Below are 19,946 nucleotides of genomic sequence, written 5' to 3' on the forward strand. Positions count from 1 at the left end.
CACATAGATTTAGCTGAAAACAAGGTTTTTAATGCTTTAAAGACAAGTGTAAATTATACAAAAACAAGAGAGCAGTTTTTTTATTGTCCCTGTGTAGTGGTTGATATAACAACTGAAGACTAATTCTGATGTATCCTTTGGCTGCTACTAATAGTACTATTCATTTGGGAACTGGCTTTTCTTCTTGGAAGTTGATGTTCATACATTCCAATTTAAAAAATAAATGTCAATGTTTGCTACTATGAATTTTGATGTATCCTTGTCTGATCTACTGATCTTAAGGGATTCAGATATGTGGTATTCTTAACATTTAAGAGACAACACACACACACACACACACAAATACACACACATACAAACATACATACATATATATGCACATATATATATGCACATATATACAGTATATGTGTATGTGTGTGTATATACATACATACATACATCACACACACACACACACACACACACACACCAGCAAAAGATCATATTCAAAACTAGATGTTGCAGGGGGAGGGGGGAAAGGCTCCAAGAGAGACAGGTACAACTGAGAAATTCAGACTCATGAGTCTTTGAATATCCCTAGTTTTTAGAAACGTGGTAGAGCACATAACATATAAGTCTTGGGAGGTGTTGTAAACCCAACTGCACGGGTCATGTCCAGGTCTTCTTTTGATAATCCAGGAGCTGGCTGGAGGGTAAATCTCTGCAGAAGACTAGTAAAGTACATGAATATTTCCGTTTTGGCAAGGATCTCACCTGGACATACTCTCTGACCTGTAACAAGGTGTAGAGAACAGATGATTTGGGTTTATTAGTTTTGCTAATAGTATTTTACTTCACCTTCACATATCATATTGGTCTGAGAGTTTACTGTAAAATTCAGAATAACAAATCCAACCCAAGAAGACAGGTTAGAATGTAGCAAGATCATGCTGACTAATAATATCAAAAAATAATGCAAATTCTGAAAGATTGATGTACTGCCACTGAAAATACCCCTATAATTTGTCTGAGAAACTAAAGTATATCATGAATCGCATTACAGTGCTGAAACAGCAGGTGTAAATATTTCTGTTTCCCAGAGTGATTATTTAAAAAATCTTAGGATGCCACATCGATGAAATTAAAAGTAGAGATGTTCACATGTACATGCTGGACCCTCCAATGCCTGTGGCTAAATATTTTTCTAAACTGTGATCATATAAATTTAATAAATTATTATTATTATTACTATTATTGTCACATTCTTCACAGAAAAATTCTAAGTAAGGAGTGATCTGGAAAAATAACAGCTAAAAAACTATTGCTATTAACTTTTACTCCTACTAGTCACTTTGGAAGAATTTAATCAAGGAGAAAAGCTGAATATTATTTTAATATAATTTAAAACTAGCTACTACCTGCAGAGAAAGGCATGAATGCATTTCTTTTTACAAATTTTCCTTCAATGTTGAGAAAATGTTCAGGGTAGAAGTCATAAGGTTTCTCCCACTGAGATTCATCATGGAGCACAGAGGTCAGCAATGGAATAACATTTGTGCCCTATAAAGAGAAAGCAATGGGTGATTTAGAAATCAAGATCCTACATAATCCACCAAATTATTGTATAATCCTGATTCCTGGGATTTTGTTTTTAATAAAAAAATTATTTTCAGACAGACACAAACAGACAACACATATAACATAAAAGCCTGTTGATTGGTTACAAAATCTTTCAGTGTCCTTTCCGTAGTCATCACTTGAATTTTATCAAAATTCACATATTGACTATCAAGATATCTTTATATACATTGTTATTATGCTTCCTCCTATTCTAAGTCATTCAATCATTTTAGCATTGATACTATTCTCTAATAATTTCCAATTCCATGTTTTTTCCCATTATTAGTAACATCAATCTAATATACATGTATACAAATTGTTATAATTATTAAACATCCATTAAGCCTGACTATTATTACAACCTTTCAACATAAGGCATATTAAATTTGAAGTAAATTTATATTATGACATTTCATTACATCATCCTGAAATCATCCAATGATATTACATCTTTATATTCTATTCTATATAGAATTGTTTATCTTTTATAAAAAGGCTTTTCAACATCATCTCCATGATCCTCAAATACAGTTTGTATAAGATTTCATATTATCTAGTATATATAAATGCTTTGTTATCTATTAATCATTTATTTGACTATAGCTGTTATTACGTTGTACATAGCACTCAAAATGTAACCATATTTAACTAAATTTATTGTGACATCATTCTATTATTTTAGCATTGATAACATTCTCTAATAATTTTCAATTCCTGTTTTTTCCCATTATTAGTATCATCAACCTAATATACATGTATGCAAATTGTTATAATTATTAAATATCCATTAAGTCTAGCTATTATTACATCCTTTCAAGATAAGGCATATTAAGTTTTAAGTAAATTTATATTATGACATTTTATTACATCATCCTGAAATCATCCAATGATATTACATCTTTATATTCTATTCTATATAGCATTTTTTATCTTTTATAAAAAGGCTTTTCAACATTATCTCCATAATCCCCACCTACAGTGTTATATAAAATTTCATATTATCAATCTAATATATATAAATGCTTTGTTATCATTATTAATCATTTATTTGACTATAGCTATTATTACATTGTACATAGCACTCAAAATTTAACTACATTTAACTAAAATTTATTGTGACATTTCATTTCATCATCCTGTATCCTTCCAGAGATACTGTAGTCCAATATCTCTTGCCATTTGTAAATTCTGTATTCTAAGTGTTTTCTTGATAAGTCTTATGTGGACTTCTCTTAAGAACTTTTGGTTCATTGCATGTCTTATAAAAATTCAAAACCCTCTATCTGGTCTTTTTATCAGCTTAACTTTTGTAATCATTAATGCTTCTGCCAAGATTACTCTCATTATTTCTGCCAAATTTTCTTTCTTTTCTTCATCTATTTTCTGACATCTGAAATAAAGTTCCGGTTCATCAATTTCTCCTTTTCGTATTTCACACTTGTCATTTCCCTCCACTCTCAGTTTGCTGTCAGTGTCAACAATTTTCTTATCCCTTTCATATGTCTCTGTTATTTTTTCACCTCTGTCCTCAAACTTCATCACTATCACCATACCTTCTGTATTTTGATCTATAATTTCAAGTCTCTTTTCAATTCTCTCTGTAATTATTAAAACTTTTTGAATTTCTAAGAAAATTATTTGCAAAGATAGTGCCTTTTCTTCTTCATGTTGTGCCATTTTCCAGGTTATAAACACTGCCAAAACATCTGAGACTTTTTAGGTCAAACAAATTTAGTGGAGTTTTTCAGATCAAAGCTTTCTGTTTCCTTCAAAGGATCACCTGTATCAATAAAATGTTTTCCACTGAGCCTTTCAGTAAACAAAGCTTATTAGCTTTATCAGATATTGCCAAGCCTCTAGCCACTAGATGGTAGCGTTACCTCTTTTCCATCTGTTTTGTCTCTCTCTGTAAACACCAAGTTCCGAGAGAGGGAAAAAAAGTGTAAAAATTATGCTCCATCCAAGCCTTATGAGAGAAGAAGCTTTTAATCCACGAATACAAAAAATGGAGAAAGTATAGAGGAAGAAGGAAAAAAGAGACCAGTCCAGTTTAAAAGTAAGAGGCACTTATAAAGAGTCCATCCATAGAAAACAAACACAGTTAAGGTAGAAAAGATAACATGATCATCTTAAACCAGTTAATTCGCCCCTTATTTTCTTCTGTCTTCAATTTTATTTTAAATTCCAATTCTTTTGGGGCTTTCCTTCTCTAATAATAAAAAATTTCCTCACCAATTCAACACAACTCCTGTACTACTTCTGTTTCAGAGGCTTGTCCCAACCTTCTGCAGCCATTTTGACTGCTTCTCTTATAGCTGGCAATAAAGAGCTTTCTCCTGGATCAATCAGGGGCTTTGCGATGCCCCTGAGATCAGCAGAACATGCTCTTCTCTATCACTGTTCCTTCAGAACAGTTTAGGTCCAAAAGGATCATCCAGGAACAGAGATATCAACAGCAATCCTGGAGTCCCAAGATTGCATGTCGTGTCATTGCAATATCAAGCCCCGCCCCCTTCCTGAGATTTTCAATGTGGTTCACAGATGCATTAATCTGCCCAATCACCTACACTGGACTGTATAGAGAGATTTTAGAATTTTTGAACTACATTGCCCCTTTGTTTCTGTTTGCAGCCATAAAATTGAGTTATAAAAATATTTTTCTGATGCACTGCAAATGAAAAAAACCCCTTCAGATGTAAACAGCACTGAGTTTTATAGTTCTTAGTCTTAGGGTGCTAATATGCAATAGAAAGCCTCTTAATCCAAGGAAACTTCAAAAATTAAGACTTCAAAGTCTTCATTCTTGTGCTTATTCTTCATGGATAAAGGAGTCCTTACAAAGCAGATTCTCATATGTTACTTGTGGATGACAAAACTAAAAGGGTCAATACATACAATATTCTATGAGAATGCATTAGGATCTATAAGAAACATCATCACTTAATTATTCTTAAGAATAACTTGCACTCCCATTTGATCATTATGGTGATATAAGCTCGGATTTTTTTTTGGCTGTCATCAACTAATATAGCTCTCCCATGCAATATACCTCCTACTCTATCTGTTTGCAAGGTTGTGACTCCATAGAGTTTGAATAAAATCAAATATGCCAGATTACTATATTCGTAAAATTAATAGAGTCTGTGGCAAAAGATTTACGAAAGCTTTTGAAGACTGTTTATTGTTGCACTGTAATAAATGGACTGAATGTAATTAGCTAGGACGAGAAAGAGATCAATACAGATACATCACCTTTGCAATGAAATAGCCCTTAAAGTTAACATCCACTGTAGTTGCATGTGGCAAGTTTAAGGGAATGACATCAGCATATCTTTGAACTTCATGGACTACAGCATCTGTGTATGGCATTTTTGTTCGGTGTTCGGCTCTTGGTTGAGCATATCCAATAACATTTGATATTTCTTCTTGGACCTTTTCTGAGATAATAATAATAGTAACATCCAGTAAGATAATCTCATTGTGTTGGTTATGGTACTAACTCTTAGAAATATTAAATTGCGATAACATTCACTAGTTCAAATTAAAGAAGATACATGGAGAAAAAACTAACAGAAGTTTTAATTTTATATATGATTCTTGTGCTTTTACACATAATACTGTGATATATCAGACAGATATACCTTGCCAGAATTGTCAGGATTCAACCTGGCTATCCAGTTTGGTTATAAAGAGACAGTCTGTTGCTGGTTCCCCTCTTAAATAGGTGGCTGGAGGGTGAACCAGCTATCAGGCCTTCTGAGTGGCAGACCCAGAGGTGGGTTTTAGGGGGTACGGTCCAGTTTGCAAGAACCAGATCCAGAAATCCAGTGTGTATTTGTGTACTGGGTCCTCCGGAGGCCGCATACCGGAACGCTAAGTCCCCTGGCGGCCCCCCCCCTCACTCCCCCTGACCGCCTGACCGCCTCTCTCTCTCCCTTTCTCTCACCCTCCCTTTCCCTCTCCCTCCGTCCCTTTGGGGAATAGGGCGGCTTACAAATCGAATAAATCCAATCCAATCCAATCCTGTCTGCACCATGCTTGACCTGCCCACCCACTTCCTTTGTCCACCCAACCAGCAGGGCTGCAGCGGGGCCAGCCAAAGGGGCATCGGTGGTGAGCAGTAAGTGAAGCGAGTGCTGGCCAGCATCCCTGCCTGAGAGCAAAAGGTCTTTGGAAGCTGAGGGTGCCCCCTGCCCCTCCCTTTTGCAGAAACTCCTCTTGCTGCACAATTGGGATCCCTCCATCTTTCCTGGCTTTCAACTTCTCTTGTCCAATTATCTTCTCCTGCCCCCCCTCCCTACTGCACAGTCTCAGTTGCTGCTTGGAGGGGGGATATTTCTGGATTTGCAGGGCTGAGAGGAAAAGGGGAAGGAGGAACAGGCCCTCCAAGGCTGCCCCTCCTTGGCATTTTTGCATGGCTCCATAACTGGGCAATATGTGGAGAGGCTGCAGCAGCTCCGCTCTGAATGAAGGGATAGGGGAAAAGTTGGGATTCTCCCTGCTGCAGCCCTTAAATGGCAGAGAGAAGCTGAACGTTTTCCCCTCCATTCACAGAGGAGCTGCTGTTCCCTTTATGCCCCCCCCCCCGGTCCCCTTCCTCCCAGGGGTTGAAGCACCTGCAAGGAACAGGCAGGCTGCCACAGCTCCACTGAGAAGACTTTTCTGAGAGGAGAAAGTGGTCCAATCCAGCTGCACCCGCAACTGCCCACCAGTCGCCAGGGACACAGCCACTGCAGGTAAGCCCCGCAGTTGCTCCAGTCACGTGGGTGCTCCACCAACTTGAGTGCAGCCCAACCAGAGCATTTTCTCTTCTCAAAAAAATCTTCTCAGTGGAACTATGGCAGCCTGCCTGTCCCTTTCAGTTGCTTCAACCCCTGGGAGGCCAGCACCCTGAAGAGGTACGTGCGGACAGGGTGATGGGGAAGCAGAGGAGAACTGGAGGGGATTCCCTCAATCGTCTTCCTTTGCTCCCCGCCCTGGAGGGAAGACCAACAGGAGGGTCTTTTGGGGGCGGGGGAGTGGGCTGCATGGTCTCCGGCCTGCACCAATTGGTTGAAGTTGGGCCTCCATTCCTCTTGGAGCTCTGCTTGTCCATTCACAATAGATTGCCAGGAAAAAGAAAAGAAAAAGCAGAGAAGGAAGTCTGCAAGACGGTGGCAATGCTCTTAAATTGTTTAAGAAAGGAAGATCTATCTGGGGAGCAACTCCGAGGTCTGTTTTCTTTAAGGCACCCACCAGCACACCTTGGAGACAAGTGTGTGTGTGTGTGTGTTTTCCCCAAAAGGCCATGGGAGGGGGGGGTCCTATCCTCGGCGCGCATTTTTCCAGATGCTGCAGTGGAACAAAAGAGAGGGGGGGAGCGGAAGGGGCAATTGTCCTCTATCAGGCTTGTGCATGAGGAAGGAGAAGCTGCTTCTCTCCCCCAAATGGGCTGGCCTGTTAATTTGAAAATGAGCAATAAAAGAGAAGCATATTTCTGTACATAACACTGAGAGGGGTTGAGGAACTGAGGGGTGTGTGTGTGAGCCAGGGAATTCCAGACCGGAAAGATTGTTTTGTATTCCAGTTAAATTAGAAATGGCTTTTTGTGAAGGATCTTTGAGAATTTTGAAATATTGCAATAAGGCCCAATAATAAAAATAAAGCAGAAAGATTTAATTAAAGGAGAAGAGAAAGAAACATCCACTAAAGGCCTTTCAAATGTGTTTTCAATTGTAGGATTGGAAATATTTGATTTACTGTATGATTTAATGTTGAAAAAGAATAATCTTTATCAATATAAGCAGAGGTGTATTATTCAACCTTTTATGCAGTTTGCAAAAATCATTGTAGTAAACTGAATACCACTGTAAAACATCATTTCTCACCAAAAATGCAATTTAATAGAGAGTAAAGTAAGCTTTTACACAGGCAAGAAAAAATGTATAGAATAGGTGGTGCCTGGCTCAACTGGAAATAACTATGAGATGGATCTGTGAGACGGAAACTTATCAAACAGATCCAGTCTAAAAATGAGAAATTTCTTGATAGAACAATTAGAGAAATGAGATGCCTTCAGAAATTGTGAGTATACCATCACTGGAGGGTTTTTAAGAAGAAATTTGTCCATAATAGTATAGGGTCTCATCTCATGCTTCCGCAGGGGTTGGACTAGAAAACCTCCAAGATCCCTTCCAACTCTGTTATTCTTTATAAATCTCTCCACTCAATCTTACCAAGAGAATGGTGATAAACAATATTTGGAAATGTACAGCAGGCGGTCTTTTGACAGCAAAATCTCATCTTATTGGCTAGTATCAAGGGGAAGATGACTTTGAAAATGCTTCCGCTCCCACCATAACATGCAAGGCGAGGCAAGAACTGGCTGGGAGGGGAGGGGCAAGGAGAAGCCAGGCCAGGTGCCCCTCCATATGAGTGACATCGAGTTGGCCATGCCCACCCATGACCTTACCCACCTAGTCATGCTCACCTGGTCACATGATGCCAAGCCACCCCCACAAAACAGACCATACCTACAGAATAGGTTCTAAAAAAAATTGAAATCCACCACTGGGCAGACCCTACAATACAGAATAATTTCCTTTGGAGCTACAAATTCAGCCTATTCTATTGATACTTCATAAAATAGCCAAATCTGTAGTATATCAGCCTAAATCAAAGACACAGAACTCATTACTAAAAAGATTTTCCAACAAAGTGTTGCTTAAGCCCATCAGGCTGATGACCTCTTCTTTATGTTCCAAGTCTGAGCTGGCCAGTACTGTTTCAGCAGGCATTGAGGTTCTAAGATAGCTTAATCCATTGAGTACTTATCAAGATTTTTATTATTTACTGGGGATTTTAAGGATTCTGGTTTGTGTGGATATGACTTCGTTGTGTGCTGCCTGGAATATCTGTTGATCTTACTGAGCTTACATATTATAAGTAATATAATAGAGTCCAATGATTCACACTATCATAGCTTTCTACGGTAGTAACTAATAACATGTATTCACTAAATTCTAGAGCTACACCATTCTTTGGATTTGGTGTCCAAAACATGTTCTGGATCATACACAGGGATGGAAAAGAAGCAGTTCCTTTAAGGCAGGTTCTCCATTTGTGTTTCTGCATGATTCAAGTCAGTACACAAATTGGAAATAGAATTCTTTGACTTTTTTTCCTCCTTTACTTAGATATTATTCAGAGCCATTGTCACTTATCTTAGTTACTCCACATTTAACACTGTTTACCTGAAATCAAGATAGTGAAATAATGGAAGCTGTCAAATTGTAAAGCACTTACTCTGAATTAAAGGGTACCTCATCATTAGAGTAAAGGCCCAAAATAGAGTGCTTGAGATTGTTTCCACACCAGCAATGAATAGATTTGTCACGGACTCTTCTAGATTTTTATGGTGAAAATATCCATTGTTCTGGGTCTTTCTTTCCTAAAGTTAAAAAAAAAAGAGCCTGCTTTTAAAATTGGTGTTAAAAGGGTACACTCCTGGGCGCATTGCAAAGAATGTGCAACCTTCTCTACGGCAATCTCTAGTTGCACCTATAGAAATCAGCAACTTTCTATCCAGATATCTTTTTTTAAAAGCCAGATTCCCACTCTTTCTCAGTGGAAATCTGACTTGTGCAAAAGGTAAACTAGTAGCATGCAAAATGTTTTAAGCTTTGAAGTAGTCCACCTTGAGTTCAAAATGTTCTGACTTTACCAGTTTTTCAACCATTCTGAAAATGTTCCAAACTGAGATCAGTCTGGGTTTGCAATCACTTGTATTTGCTGGCGACCTTTCTATCAACCAAGGTTTTGACCTGAATAACAATGGGTAATCTTGTCTGCTGGTCATTAAGATTTAATGGATATTACCTATTGACAAAATCTTCACAGGACTCTACAAATATGGCATTCTCAATACAGATGAGGTTTGGGTTCTAAAATGCTCTAGTTTAAATCCTATTTGATACAGTCATCCCCACTTTGGGATTGCTACACATTTTATAAATAATTATTCACATGATAGTTATTATTCAGGAGGTTACAACTCTACACACTATGAGGGTTTTTTAAATCTTCAGTTCCATAACCATCATTGGAAAAGATTAATTCTACTCCTTCTCTGAGTCTATGTGAGAGAGTATATCAGTTTCAGTAGGTGGATTGTATCTGTGTAGATAATTAAAGTATGTGTGTGTATATGTAAGTAGAGAGCCAGTTTAGTATAGTGATTAAAGCATCAGGCTAAACCTGGGAGACCGTGAGTTCTAGTCTTTCATTAGCCATGAAATCAGCTGGGTGACCTTGGCCAGTCATTCTGTCTCAGCTTTAAGAAGCAGGCAATGGCAAACCACTTCTGAAATCTTCCCAAGATTTCACCCAAACATTGTACACAGTGGTGGGCTGCAGGTGGTACGCCACGGTACAGGCGTACCGGAGCCAGCCCGTAGCACCGGATACCATTCCGGTACGGTACTCCAGAGGGCCCACCCACCAGCTCGTGCTCCCTACCGGTGTTTAAAGGCTTCTGCACTTCTGCGCAGATGCATGGCACATACAGCGCCAGCACAATGCTCCGTGGAGCATCGCTGTTGGAATGGGATTTGCAACCCACCACTGATTGTACATCTCCAGTGACATTTCCTAAATGAAATGCAGTGTACAAAGACCTGCATCTCTCAGTTAATTATGTTGGATTAATCTATATCTGTACAATTTTAATATACTGGTATTCATAATTTATTTATTGTGTTTTAAATAAGTTTTTAAAGAAACCCTATTACAACAATTAGTAGGTGTTGTTGTAACAGTCTTTGAACATGCTTTTTTCTTGAAATGCAGTATATTACTTTCTATGCAAATGATGTAACTACCCAATAATGCTCTTTTTATATGCCGCTATCTCTCTTTTGTGCAAATTTTCTAAGAATCAAAACAAAAACATTACAATTAAATATAATACTTCCAAAATGTGTGCCAACTTGTAGGCATTCAAAGCAAATTTTTCTTTATTGATATCCATATAGAGGAAGAATTTATTATGGGGGTTCTAACATTGTAATGTACAATAAATATATAAAAAGATTATTATGGATGATTACTTTCCTAGAGTTCTCAATTTCTTGGAAGTTTAGGCTAATTAGATGGGGATCAGTGACTACAATAATGCTGGTTAGTGATTATAATACAAAACTTTCCAAAGAAAGAAGTGTACTGAACACTAGGCAGAGTGAATGATTGCTCAATATTTGGAGACCCTTGCCAATTTGCTAGATTTGCTCTTTTCCCTGTAATAAGAGTTCTTGCCAATTGCAGGTGCTTCAATTTGCAAAATTTTATGGAAAACTTCAAGCTGCCATTTCTGCACATTACATTACCTGTTGCTGTTGTACAAGATATGAATCAATAAAGTTTCTTGTGTCATTTTCATCTAGATTGTTAAGACACTGGATGAAGTTTTCATTGAGAAAAGCACGTAATTCCTTTCTGTTCTTCAGGACTTTCTTACGAGCGCCAAAAAGAAAGCCAAGCATGGGAAACATGTTATATAGCTGAAAAATACAAAATAACAGAGATAATAAAGAACTCACATACTTAGAATATCATTTTGGAAAGACTTTACAAATGATATATTTTTACATATTACACCAGAAAACATAATAATATAGAGCTGAGGTGGCGCAGTGGTTAGAGTGCAGTACTGCAGGCCACTTCAGCTGACTGCTAGCTGCAGTTTGGCAGTTCAAATCTCACCGGCTCAAGGTTGACTCAGCCTTCCATCCTTCTGAGGTGGGTAAAATGAGGACCCAGACTGTGGGGGCAATATGCTGACTCTGTAAACCGCTTAGAGAGGGCTGAAAGCCCTATGAAGCGGTATATAAGTCTAACTGCTATTGCTACTGCTAGAGCAATTAGACGTCCTTTCAGTTTCCTTAAACATAGGGTTTGCAATATGTAGTGTCCAGGAAATTTTTCCACTACAAATTTGGTGGGGAATTTTGGAGGTAACTAGACAGCTCTAGTTAATATTGTGTTGCTCTCATTAACATATAAAATTTTCATCTATTTGTTCTTAGTAATTGAAATACATTTGAATTAGATTGTAGTCTTTTTTATACTGTAAATTGACTGGAAAATGGAACCAGAGTTGCACCAAGTTCCCATTGCAAAAACGATTGATATAGGATATAAATATTTGACCTACCTCCATACATATTTGTATGCTCAAGTGGAAGGACAATGGAAATATTGGGTCACTTTTAAAAAAATATTTTGAGTTTTTCTACATTACATTAGCTCTGGATTTTGCAATGAAAAATGTACATTGTGTTGCCTACACACTAAATGAGATTTTAATGCTTTTCAGATGAATAATCATTACCTGCACTCCTGGGCTTCCTATAAGCATGGCATTTTCTGTTGTCAAGCTCAATAATTTAATAAATCTTGGATCTTCATAGTCATATCGCTTCCCAAGTAAAATGGATACTATGATATTGGCAACAGCTGCAGTCATGATTCTTCTGAATTCAAATGGTTTTCCTAAACAACCAATATGGATTTTCAGCAAAATGTTAATATAATATAAAACTATCATAACTACTATCTTTGGATTTTCATTGCCTTGATTCTAGCATCAATTGGATTCTTTGATCAAAGTTAAAATATTAATTAAAAAAACTTCTGGAAACATTTATGGACCTTTTGCTGACATTTGGACAGAAATCACAATGAGTTTTGGATTTATGAATGGATAAGGAGGGGTAGTTATGGGAAGAGGTGAACCATTATGTAATCTCATCGAGAGTGAGACACTATTAATTTTCCTGTATTTGTTGCAAGAAATTAGCCACTTTTTAAAATAATATTTTCTATCTTTCTCTTCTTTTCTTTTTTATTCTTCTTCTTGAGAGATTGTTTGTCTCTGATCCTTTCATCTCTCCTCTTTGCACTTTGTGTTTCTTCTATTTTATATTTTTTCTGATTTGAGTTTTTATTATCTTTCAGCATTGTGAATATCCTTCAATAAAAACTATTTCAAAAAAACTAAAGTTCTGCAAGTCTGGAATGTGTCATGAATAAATCTCTACTCCTTCAAGATAACATAAGATAGATAAGTTTTTGAGCCCCAGAAGAAACATCAACTCACCTTTGTAAGATTCAAACTTCTTTACCAGGAAACTGCACTCTTCAGCTATTCTGCTTTCCATAGACCTCTTACCCATCCCATAATCCCGTAATGTGCTTAACATAAAACGCCTCATCACCCTCCAGTTCTCACCATGGGAAAAAGCTACTCCTGAAATAACAAAGAATATGCAAAAATTTCAACTGATTATGAAGAAAGGCATTCCCTACAGTCATCCAGTTGGCTCTTCCAATCCAAGGAACATTTCTTAAACATTCAGTTAAGTTTTCTAATTATGCTACCTTAGTGTTTGTCTAAATCAGAGTTTCTCAACCTTTTCAACTTTAAAATGTGTGTACTTCAACTCCTAGAATTCCCCAGCCAATTCTGTGAGTTGAAATACCCATGTCTTACAATTGGTGTGTATGGAAATACTGATCTAATTCATGCATGGGAGAGAGCCAAATAATTCTGCCAATTGTTAAAGGAAGAGTTTGAGGAAGATGTCTATAGTCCCATTTTACAGAATGATTACAAAGACCATCCCAATGCAGAGAACTGACTAGTGGCTTTTTAAAGAAAGCAAAGAAAGATATCATTTCTTAAAGAAACCTACCCTACAGCATTGTTTATTCCAGAATATACAATTATCTAACTGACAGCACTAAATCTTAGCAAGAGCTATACTATATTGTTCTTCTGTAGTTGCTTCCTATATTTAGTTTCTGACATGGCTTTTCCTTTTTTTCTGTTGCTATGTACCATTATTTAAAAAAACTTTCATTGTTCCCTACATTCCTTTATATCTCTTTCAGTTATTATTTTAGAAAGAGCTGAGTTATTTCCAAATTAAAAACCAGTTTCAGTCAATTCAGTTTCAGTCAATTCTAATTTGTTCTGCTTCTGTGATATATTTGGCACAGAGTCTCAATTGTATAGTTACAGTATATGCTTGCAAATTGTATTGACATGGAATGAGGGTCCTCACCAAAACTCTTTGAAAACTCCTCAAATATGGGGACAGAGGCCCTCTCAGCAAACACATCAGCCTTATTCACCAGAGCTTCCTTTATGGTCTCATATCCTGTTAACACCACTATTTTCTGGAATCCCAGTAGGAGTTTGAACACGGGTCCATATTGTTTTGATAGCTGTAAAAAAGAAATAGAGAGAGATAGCTATGATCAAAAAAGTGACCCTTCATAAAGCACAATGAGAATATAACTTACATCTCACAGATTGAAATATAAGTTTACAATAATAAAAATATTTACCTAAGAAAAAAGATCATTTATGAAATGTACAGGACAAGTAATAAGACTTTGCTGCAGATTCTATGGTAGATTTCAGTAATACACAATAGAAGTAACTGTGCTTTGAACTGAAAAGAAGTTATTAAGAATATCTTTGAACCACAATATCCATGGTTCACTGTACTTCAGCACCATAATCATTTCCTTTTAGCAGGAATGGAATGGAATAGAATAGGTTAGGTTAGGTTAGGATAGGATAGGATAGGATAGGATAGGATAGGATAGGATAGGATAGGATAGGATAGGATAGGATTGGATTCTTTTTTGGCAAAGTGTGATTGGACACACAAGGAATTTGTCCCCAGTGCTTAAGTTCTCAGTGTACATGAAAAGCAACAAAGTAATATGTATAATCATAAAATACCAATAGGAGATGATAATAAAAAAAGATGAGAAGGATAATAGTATGGCAGGCCTACTACATGGGTAAATATATTTAGATGTAAGGCAGTACTATAGTAGATTGTTGTGACTCAGCAGAAACCTCCAATGAGTTGTTTTGGGATGCAGGGCTGACCGACTCACAGGGGAGGATAACAAGCAGCTGTGGCTCATTAGGATCTCCTCCTGCGGATAAAAGACTGATGGTGCCACGCCTTAGTTGCAGAAGTCAACGTCAGTTGTCTGACACGATAGTTCATTGCTGAGGGACGGCCGCAGTCTGTGCAACCATTCTATTCTTCTTGGGGCAACTCCCCGAGTTAGAACAGTAGATGTAGGTGGTACTGTGGTAGGTATAGGTGCAGGTTTGATAGATAGGTATAGGGATGGTAAATGTAGGTAGTAGGTGTTGAAACAATGCTTCAATACCCTCTAACGTTTTCCTGCAGTTTTTTCACAGAATGTCTGTGATAAACGTTTCCCAGTAGCACACAGGATGCAGAGATATCTGCTTCCAAAAAAATCATTAATTTGGAAAGCAAGATATGGGAGAATGAGGCCAAGAAGTTTGTGGAGAATGATTGAGAAGAGATGATGAAAGTAGAATTCTCTGTGAAAAGAGATAAATGGAGAGAGAAAGTGATGGAGGGAGGGGTATTATGAGAAGCAGTCCCAAACCTCTCCAGCTTGGTGGACTGGGGCGGGGAAGAGGGAATGGTTCCAGGTGAACAGCTGACCCACATGTGAGTTCTTGCAAATGGAGCTTCGTGCAGGAGTCCAAGCACCCTTCACTCATACAAATTAAACTTTGCATGCAAGCATGAGTGCCCGCTGCTCACACAAATAGAGCTTCATAAGCAAGTGTGAGTACCTACCACTTGTGCAAGTGGAACTGTATGTGCACATGCTTGCCCAATATTTGCATAGCACCCAGTAGTGGGCCACAGCCCAGGATTGGGGACTCCTACTAGAGAGAGTATGAGAAAGTTAAGGATAGAGAGGAGAGGGCTGGGGAGTTTTAGGTATTGGTTGAGTTTCAAAAGTTGTGATTGAATTATAGCGGGCATGGGCGCTGTCTCCTTTTGTTACCCACCCATCTTTTTTTAGAAGGCATTTGATCACTTGCTTTCATTCATGAAATTCTTTGAATCCTCTGAACATTAAATAAATGAATCTATTTTGGTTTCCCTCAGTTAACCAATTTTAAAGATAGGCTTAAGATACAGAAGGATCTTGACAGACTTGAACATTAGACGCTATCTAACAAAATGAAATTCAATGATGAAAAAAGTAAGGTTCTACATTTAGGTAAGAAAAACAAAAAGCACAGATACAGTATATGGTACCTCCCTCAATAGTAGTAACTGTGAGAGGGATCTTGGAGTCCTAGGAGACAACCATTTAAATATGAGCCAGCTGGGTGCTGCAGCTGCCAAAAAAGCTAACACAGTTCTAGGCTGAATAAACAGAAGGATAAAATCAAGATCACATGAAGTGTCAATACCACTTTATAATGTCTTGTAAGGGCACCCTTGGAATACTACATCGAATTTTGGTCGCCACGATGTAAAAAAATGTTGAGATTCTAGAAAGTGAAGAGAAGAGCAGCAAAGATGATTAGGGGACTGGAAGCTAAAACATATAAAGAATGGTTGCTGGAATTGGGTATGTCTAGTTTGATGAAAAGAAGAATTAGGGGAGACATGTTAGCAGTGTTCCGATATCTTAGGGGTTGCCACAAAAAAGAGGGATTCAAACTATTCTCCAAAGCACCTGATGGCAGAACAGGAAGCAATGGGTGGAAACTAATCAAGGAGAGTAGCAACTTAGAACTAAGGAGAAATTTCCTGACAGTTAGAACAATTAATCAGTGGAACAACTTGCCTCCAGAAGTTGTAAAAGTAAGTTTTTAAAAAAATATTGGTTAACATTTGTCTGAAATGGCATAGGGTTTCCTGCCTAAGCAGGGAGTTGGTCTAGAAGACCTCCAAAATCCCTTCCAACTCTGATATTCTATTCTATTCCATTCCATTCCATTCTATTCCTTGTCCAAATATACTTTTGGGGAGCAATTAATTTTTGTGTACCTTTCTGAAAAATGCATTTTTGTTTTTACCCCTAATAAACAGTTTGGGAAACATGGTATTTCTAATATAATGTATTTACACATTATTTATATGTGTATAGATAGTTGTTTACTGAAAATTATACCATGTTTTTGTTTGAACATGAACTGAAAATTATTGCATACATTTTAAAGCCCTGATCTCAAAACTATCCATTTTGTCTTTCTATAGTAATATATTTCATTGATGCCTATCAAGATCTATCTAGGGGATTAGATTAGGGAAAAAAGAATGAATAGGACATTCTTTTATTTGTCAGGAAATGACAAATGAATGAGCCTTTTTTTCTAATAAGAGCATTCCATCCATCTCTCACTTATCTTTGGTCAGAGCAAGTTGTCGTTTTCCTCGCCTACAAAAATCACAAAATGATGCAATTTTGCCCTGCAACAGAAAGATGGAAAAGTTACCTCTAACATTGTCTGATAAGGTTTCTTCAGATCCATTATGTGGAGGTTTCCAACAACAGGCAAAGGCCTGGGTCCTGGTGGAAAATCTTTGGAGCTCTTCTTCCAGGGGTTGCCCATCTTAAAAAGGAGCATAATCATAAGTGTAGATAGGAACAGTACTGAAATAGAAACAATCCAATCCATTTCTTTTTAATTGGCAAGTTCTTTTGTTCTTGTAAGAAAAAGTTTGCCACACAATATGATCAAGGAGAGTGTCTGCCAACTGAAAAGGTCCAAATAGGATAGAAATATTAAATTCTTGTCTTAAGCTTAAAGCTAACATTAATTGAAGAAATGGACCTCTTAACGTTAGTAAGGCAGATAGAGTATCTCACAGTCATCCTTGCTAATGATTAAACTAAAGTTAATAAGATATTTTGGAGACATACCAGAATTTTCCTAGCATTCTGCCATTTAATTATTTACAGGTATGGAACTGTGAACACACTGAGGTTTCTCCTCACGAAGTCCCAAAAAAGGAATGAGGAGAAAAATGGTCTTTTACTTGAGCCATTTGAAAATCATGTCCTCTGCATTGATCTTTCTCAGATTTTCCCCCCTATATATGCAGGAACTCTCATCCTCTATTTCTGGCTGTATATTTTCAGACCAACTTCAGAGTTATCCAGTAACAACTCCGTTTTGCTTCTTATATGTTTAGAGGTATTTGGTTTATGCAAAAAAAAAATCCTTGGCTTACACAAGAGATTGCCAGTCTGCTGAGAGGAAGATATCTGTGAATCTCATTGGTGGCCCAACTTAGTCGGTCTCCATAGGTTTAGACTTTAATTTCCATACTCTCCTAAACAGAATTAGCATAGATGTATCAGATGTGGGGTGGTAGAGGAAACTGCCCAATTACACATATTTACATACATTCTTTAATATAAAAATGGTGGCTGATTGCAATTCCTTTTTTTCATTGGAATGAAGGCCAAATGTGGTTTTTAGGCTCGTGTCTCAGCATATTTTCCAATCAGATAGACCAAGACTGGAAGATCGTTTAATTACAATTTATTACAATATTCTGGTAAAAGGGATTCCTCTCATTCAAAGAGGGAACACAGATCCTTAGTTTACATTCAATTTCAGAGATAACATATCAAATAAAATGCAAGAGAAAAGGCCAGGATAAAAGGAACCCCTCCTTTGCACATTAAATTAGTTACACATATATCCATTTAAATGAGGTTTGATGACAGAAGGGACATACATTTTAAGATGTTAATAATGAAAAAGGTGGTTTGGAGTTCACAAAGACAAAGACCAGATGTCAATTAGCACTAACAAGCTTTCTCTTATCAGAAGACATTCTAGTAAGTACCTAAAATGCAACATAAATTGTATAAATTAATATCCAGATATATCAACATCAATACATGAACAGTGTGGTCTCTGGGTATGGTTCATATTAATACAAATAACAACAGTCAATTGTTACATTAATCAATTGTTACATTAAAATAATCAAGTACATTAATATTAATGTACTTGATTATTTTAAAGTAGTTATTCAATATTTCAATGTTCTATTCTAATGTCAATGATCTTCTTAAACATACATAGTAATACCATCTTTCAACCTCTCATCTTTCCATTTAATTATAGCTTATATTAGATTTATATAGAAATTATAACTACTGATATTCCCCCTAATTCTTATTTCTACCTCTATTCTGGCTTCTAGTCAGATCACCCTCACTAATCCTAATGTTAAAACAGATATTTATGTTAAGACATAGTCCTTTATATAAAGGTGTATATTCTTATTTCTACCTCTATTTCTAGTTTTTAATCAGGCCATCATTAGAAAAATGAAGAAAAATAATAATAAATAGTTTTATTCTATCCATCATCTCTTACTTGTTTTAATACTTCAATTCTTATTTGTTTTTTTACTTTCCTCCCATACTCCTCTCTTAGAACTTTGTCTCTGTCAACATCTGTATCTCCATTATTCCATTTAAATATTTCTCTCATCTCTATTCTCCTAAACTGCCAATTTCCAGATTATCCACCCATACCCCTATCTTTCTTTCAAAAACATCTTCCAGATTATCCAATTCCATTTTTATATCTCCCCCCCCCCCAAAAAAAAATTCTCATCCTCTTGTTTTATTTGGTGATTTGTCCTTGACCCAAGCAGCCTCCATATTAGGATACTAAATGCCCCCTTGCAGATTAGTAATACAAGCTGATTCTTTGGTTCTCCTTTAGGTATTTCATTTTAGAATCTCTCAATCTCTGACTGGAATCTTCATTGTACTACAAAGCATTCTAAATTCTTTCTTAAGCATACAGCAGAGATTGAGAGAGCCATTGAAGTTACTTTCTGTGTTATGAATACCAGTCCCACATTGTACGTTTTCCCAATTTCAGTTAATTCTAATTTCCATTGCTCCTGTGGTGATGTTGGCACAGAGTCTCCATTGTATAAGTTATATGTTTGTAAACTGTATTGACATGAAATGAAGGTCCTCACCAAAACTCTTTGAAAACTCATCAAATATGGGGAAAGGGCCCCTCTCAGCAAACACATCAGCCTTATTCACCAGAGCTTCCTTTATGGTCTCATATCCTGTTAGCATAAGGTGACCAGATTTTCAGATTGGTAAAGAGGGACACCTTTGACCGGGGGGGGGGGGTTGATTAAAAATTTTATACGGAGCAACAAAAATTTTCATACAACGCAAAAATAGTATTGTAATTTTTTTTTAATTTCAACATAACTACAATTTACAAATATAAATTGTAACTATTGCCAAACATCAAAATTTTGATCACGTGTGACCATGAGGATGCTGCAATGGTCGCTAAGTGTGAAAATGGTCGCTAAGTGTGAAAAATGATCATCAGTCACTTTTTTCAATGCCATTGTAACTTTGGTCACTATACCACCTTTCTTGCCACAGTTCTTAAGTGAATAACTGCAGCTGATAAGTTAGTAACATAAGTGAATCTG

General features: G+C 36.9%; 1 protein-coding gene across 1 annotated transcript; it reads right to left on the reverse strand.

Annotated features, from left to right (window-relative positions):
• Window positions 1–449: 449 nt before the first annotated feature.
• On the reverse strand, window positions 450–17,262 carry LOC106539232 (cytochrome P450 2K1). Its single transcript, XM_014053980.2, has 9 exons — window positions 16,946–17,262; window positions 13,704–13,866; window positions 12,737–12,886; window positions 11,969–12,129; window positions 10,965–11,138; window positions 8,887–9,031; window positions 4,855–5,039; window positions 1,401–1,542; window positions 450–774 (listed from the first exon to the last, which is right to left on the reverse strand). Exons 1-9 carry the CDS (start codon window positions 17,126–17,128, stop codon window positions 587–589), a joined length of 1,491 nt encoding a protein of 496 aa, XP_013909455.2. The 5' UTR covers window positions 17,129–17,262; the 3' UTR covers window positions 450–586.
• Window positions 17,263–19,946: the final 2,684 nt, after the last annotated feature.

Source organism: Thamnophis sirtalis, unplaced genomic scaffold (assembly GCF_051295495.1).
Source record: "Thamnophis sirtalis isolate CommonGarterSnake01/CBP01778 unplaced genomic scaffold, rThaSir2_p1.2 scaffold_5, whole genome shotgun sequence".
NCBI lineage: Eukaryota > Metazoa > Chordata > Lepidosauria > Squamata > Natricidae > Thamnophis > Thamnophis sirtalis.

Coding starts and splice junctions, on each gene's coding strand:
- LOC106539232 (XM_014053980.2), bottom strand. CDS start 17,128: ATGGATTGGATTGTTTCTATTTCAGTACTGTTCCTATCTACACTTATG. Junction 12,130..12,736: donor GAAGTTTGAATCTTACAAAG/GTGAGTTGATGT, acceptor TTGGTTGTTTAG/GAAAACCATTTGAATTCAGA. Junction 775..1,400: donor ATTCATGCCTTTCTCTGCAG/GTAGTAGCTAGT, acceptor ACCTTGTTACAG/GTCAGAGAGTATGTCCAGGT.